This window comes from Galeopterus variegatus, unplaced genomic scaffold, assembly GCF_000696425.1.
Source record: "Galeopterus variegatus unplaced genomic scaffold, G_variegatus-3.0.2 Scaffold1451, whole genome shotgun sequence".
NCBI classification, from domain to species: Eukaryota; Metazoa; Chordata; class Mammalia; order Dermoptera; family Cynocephalidae; genus Galeopterus; species Galeopterus variegatus.
Window position 1 is genome coordinate 151,300 of NW_007727562.1, and position 3,770 is coordinate 155,069.

At 50.4% G+C, this 3,770-nt stretch overlaps 1 protein-coding gene across 1 annotated transcript in view; it reads right to left on the minus strand.

Moving 5' to 3' along the window:
* Window positions 1-266: 266 nt before the first annotated feature.
* NPM2 (nucleophosmin/nucleoplasmin 2) overlaps window positions 267-3,770 on the minus strand; it is a 23,410-nt gene continuing 19,906 nt past the window's right edge. Inside the window, exons 5-8 of the mRNA XM_008577111.1 lie at window positions 3,081-3,174; window positions 1,994-2,160; window positions 1,760-1,794; window positions 267-658 (exon numbers count right to left, since the gene is read on the minus strand). Of these exons, the coding sequence (XP_008575333.1) occupies window positions 490-658; window positions 1,760-1,794; window positions 1,994-2,160; window positions 3,081-3,174 (465 nt within the window). The 3' untranslated portion in view covers window positions 267-489. The remainder of the gene's footprint in view (window positions 659-1,759; window positions 1,795-1,993; window positions 2,161-3,080; window positions 3,175-3,770) is intronic.

The window sequence follows — 3,770 nt, forward strand, 5'->3', positions numbered from 1 at the left end:
TCAAGTGACAAGCAGCTCAGCAGAGGCTGAAGCTGGGCAAGAGGCTGATGCTCAGTTCTTCCCTCAAAGCTGGGCGTGTGGATGCCAGGAGGAGAGAGGAAGGCAGAGGGACAGGGCAGAGCCCTGCTGGGGCCGTAGGGCTGGGTGCGGGGAGGCAGGGGAGCCTCCCATCAGGCGTGCTGGTTCACGGCCGCCCTCTGCTGGGCACATCAGCTGGTGCAGCTGGCGCAGCTGGCCAGGAGGATGGCTCCAGGAAGAGAGGAAAGTCCTGACAAAAGCAACCTTTATTGTGGCCCTGAGGTTGTGCTCTTCTCTCCAAGGCTTCCTGAAGCCAGGGAGTTGGGGGTGAGGGGCTCTTGTGTTGGGTGGGAGGCACATTGTGACTGCGGCACAGCCCGAGGAAGGCCCACTGTGCACGGTGGTTTCGTGGACCCTCCCTCGGTCACTGCGGCCAGGCCATTCCTGGCTCATTTCTTGGGTCCCAGCTTCTTAGGTTTGAGGGGGGGTTTGGCCTGTGGAGAGAAGGGGAGCGCCAGTCTCCCACTCCCTTCCCCAGCCTGGGCACCCTCCCCAAAGACCACCTGCCTCTCCCACGAGGAGCAGCCACTTCTGGTAAGTACTCACCTTTCTCACGGGGCTCTTCTCTTTAAGACTGGATCTAGAATAGGGTGGGGTTGGGCAAGAAGTAGGGACATGGGTGGGGAAAGAGAGCTCAGCTTGATGCCAACAGCTTGTATGCTGAGTCCCGGATAGTTCCAGGAAGCAGGGGGCACAGCCAGGACAGATGGAGGCTATGGAATCCATCTCTCTACCTGGTCACCTACCAGGGACCACTTGGACTTTTTAAACAAGGTGTTTTTTTTCTTTTTAGATTTCTACCGACTCTTTTATATTTCACAAATATCTTTTTCATTATAAAATTAATGTTCACCATATTGTACAAAATATAGCAAATAGTAAAGAGAATAAATTACTTATAATTTTCTTTACCTCCCACCAGTATTAACATTTTGGTCTATTTCCTTTTTTTGGGGGGGGGGGAGGAATCAATCTTCTAAAAATATGTGAAATAAAATGAAGATCTGGTATTCTATCAACACTCTCCAGGTTGCTATATTCCTCATAAGTGTTATGCATTATTTCATAGAGAAGCTATAACATAGTTTTGCCAATTATTATATTGGTAGACATTTAGAATGCTTCCATTTTCATGATTATTTGAATTATATGGTGATAAGTTTTGACATGTAGTAATTGTACATACTTATGGGTACAGTGACATTTTGATGCACGTATATGTGTAATGAACAAATCAGAGTAATTAGCAATCCATCACCACAGACATTTATCATTAGTGTTGAGAAGTTTCTTAGTGCATATATTTTTCCTTATACTTTGGATGGTTTTTTTTTTCTTTCTTTTTTTTTCTTTTTGGCAGCTGGCCAGTACAGGGATCAAATCCTGGACCTTGGTGTTCTCAGCTCCAAGCTGTAACCAACTGAGCTAACCAGCTAGCCTTGTACAGTATTCTTTGGAAGAAATTTCCTTATTTGGATTAGGTCAGAAGATAAGAAACATTTTTTAAAAAATCTTAATGCTTTTTGAAAAGGTTATGCCAAACTCTAGTGCTGTTGCACCTGTGTGCCCCTGTGCAGGTGTGCCTGTGTGCACATATGCACACCAATTGTACCATATTCTTTCTAGCCCTGTAAACCTCAGTGAAAAGTTTTTGGCTAATTTAATAGATGGAAAGAGTTACCTCATTGCCTCCTCCTCTTTTTCCAGCTTTTTTTTCTGGGAACCAAAAACAAGCATCATTAGGAGAGTTAGGGTGAGGTCCCAGGCTGAGCACTGGCAGGACTTGGCCGCAGTGGCCTGGGCCTGTCCCGTACACTCAACTTGGGAGGCTCGGCCAGGTTGCTGGTGCCCAGTCCCCGTGAGGTGCCTCTGCAGGGTCACCACCTCATTTAAAGCAGCCAGGTTCCTTTCCCACCTTAGCAGCGCTCGTCTGCTTCTGGGGCGCCGGCCTTTTGACTGGTTTAACGGGGGACTCCTCCTCTAGAGACACTTCATCATCTTCATCGTCCTCTTCCTCCTCTTCCTCCTCTGCCTCTGCCTCTTCCTCCTCCTCCTCCTCCTCCCAGGGCAGGTCTGATGTTTCTGGGATGGCATGGGAAAGCGGGCAGGGGTGGGGTGGGGGTGAGTGGCAAGCAGAACTCCTGAGCTACAGGGGTGATGGCTGTCTCTCGCTCCATGATTGGGTTTGCGCCCAGCATCACCCTGAGGGAGTCTCAGCACCCTCTCACTGCCTGGGAAGGGCCGTACCCTTTCTGGCCTCCCTGACAGAGTGGGGCCAGGATCTGGGAGGGATCCACACAGGGCTAGGGTGGTAGAAAGATGGCAGGGAAGTGGTTCTGGCTGGGGAGGAGAGTTCACACTGGGAAGGGGTGGGCTGAAGGTGGGCAGAGTGGGGAGGGGAGGGAGATGGTGGAGAGGAGGTTAATACAGGCAGCTGAGGAATTCAGACCTTATCTTAAGGGAAGAGGGACCTGTCCAGGGCTTTTGAGCAAGAGTATCCTGCTGAAAGAGGCACACTGCACAGAGAAGAGGTTAGTTAAAACAATCTCAGAGGGGTCAGCATCATGCCAATTGCTATGGTCCATGTTACTTTGACAGCCAAATTCTTAATAGCAGCCAGTGATTAAATGCTCCCTCATACGAGGTAGTACGTTAAGTGCTTTGCTTGAATATCTCATGTATTATTATTACTATTTTGATGTCTGGCCAGTCCAGGGATCATTTATTCTTCACAACCACTCTTTGAAGATGAAGCCAAGTATAGCCCCAATCTCATGTTATGGGGGAGGGGCTGAGGCCCCCCGAGGACATGGCAGGGAGGTCAAGAACTAGGGCCAGGACCCCTGCCCGGGGCCTTCTAGTCCAGGCTACTGGCAATCATGTTGCCCTCGGGATTTTCTCAAATTCAAGAATCCCTCAAGTGTTTGAGTTCTCAGAGCATCCCTGGCCCTGTGCTAAGCATTGTACTCTTAGATCTCTTCCGTGTCCAAGCTTGGACTCACCATGACATTCCTGGCCACTGAGGAACACAGGTCCCGAGCCAGCCCGGAGCTGAAAAGTGACTGGAGGAGAAAGTTCTAATCCCATCATGGTGACCTGCAGGGGGAAGAAGCAGAGAAGGCCGGGTGACTCAGGCCTGGCACCCGGTGGGTGGGAGCTGGCCTCAGGCAGAAACACTCAGTTTGTTCCTCCCCCAACCATACACACTCAAGGGTTGTCTGCATCCCACTATATTCCCAGCCCTGCACCCTCCTGCTGAAGTGGGCTCTGTCCAACAAAAATGGGAACCTGATCATCTCCTTCTCACTAAGATCACAGATGGGTTCCGAGTGGAGGGGCAGCTGTTAAGAGAGAGAAGTCTGATTGCTATGGGCTGAGTTGTGTCTGCACCCCCAGTCAATATGTTGAAGCCCTAACCTCCAATGTTTTGGAGATGCGGACTTTGGGAGAACATTAGATGAGGTCATGAGGGTGGGGCACTCATGATGGCATTAGTGCCCTTATAAGAAGGGACACTAGGGCCGGCCCCGTGGCTCACTCAGGAGAGTGCGGCGCTGGTAGCCTATATAGGGATGGCCGGTGCGCTCACTGGCTGAGCATGGTGCAGACCACACCATGCCGAGGGTTGCGATCCCCTTACCGGTCAAAAAAAAAAGAAAAAAAGAAGAGACACCAGAGAGCTCTGTCTCCCC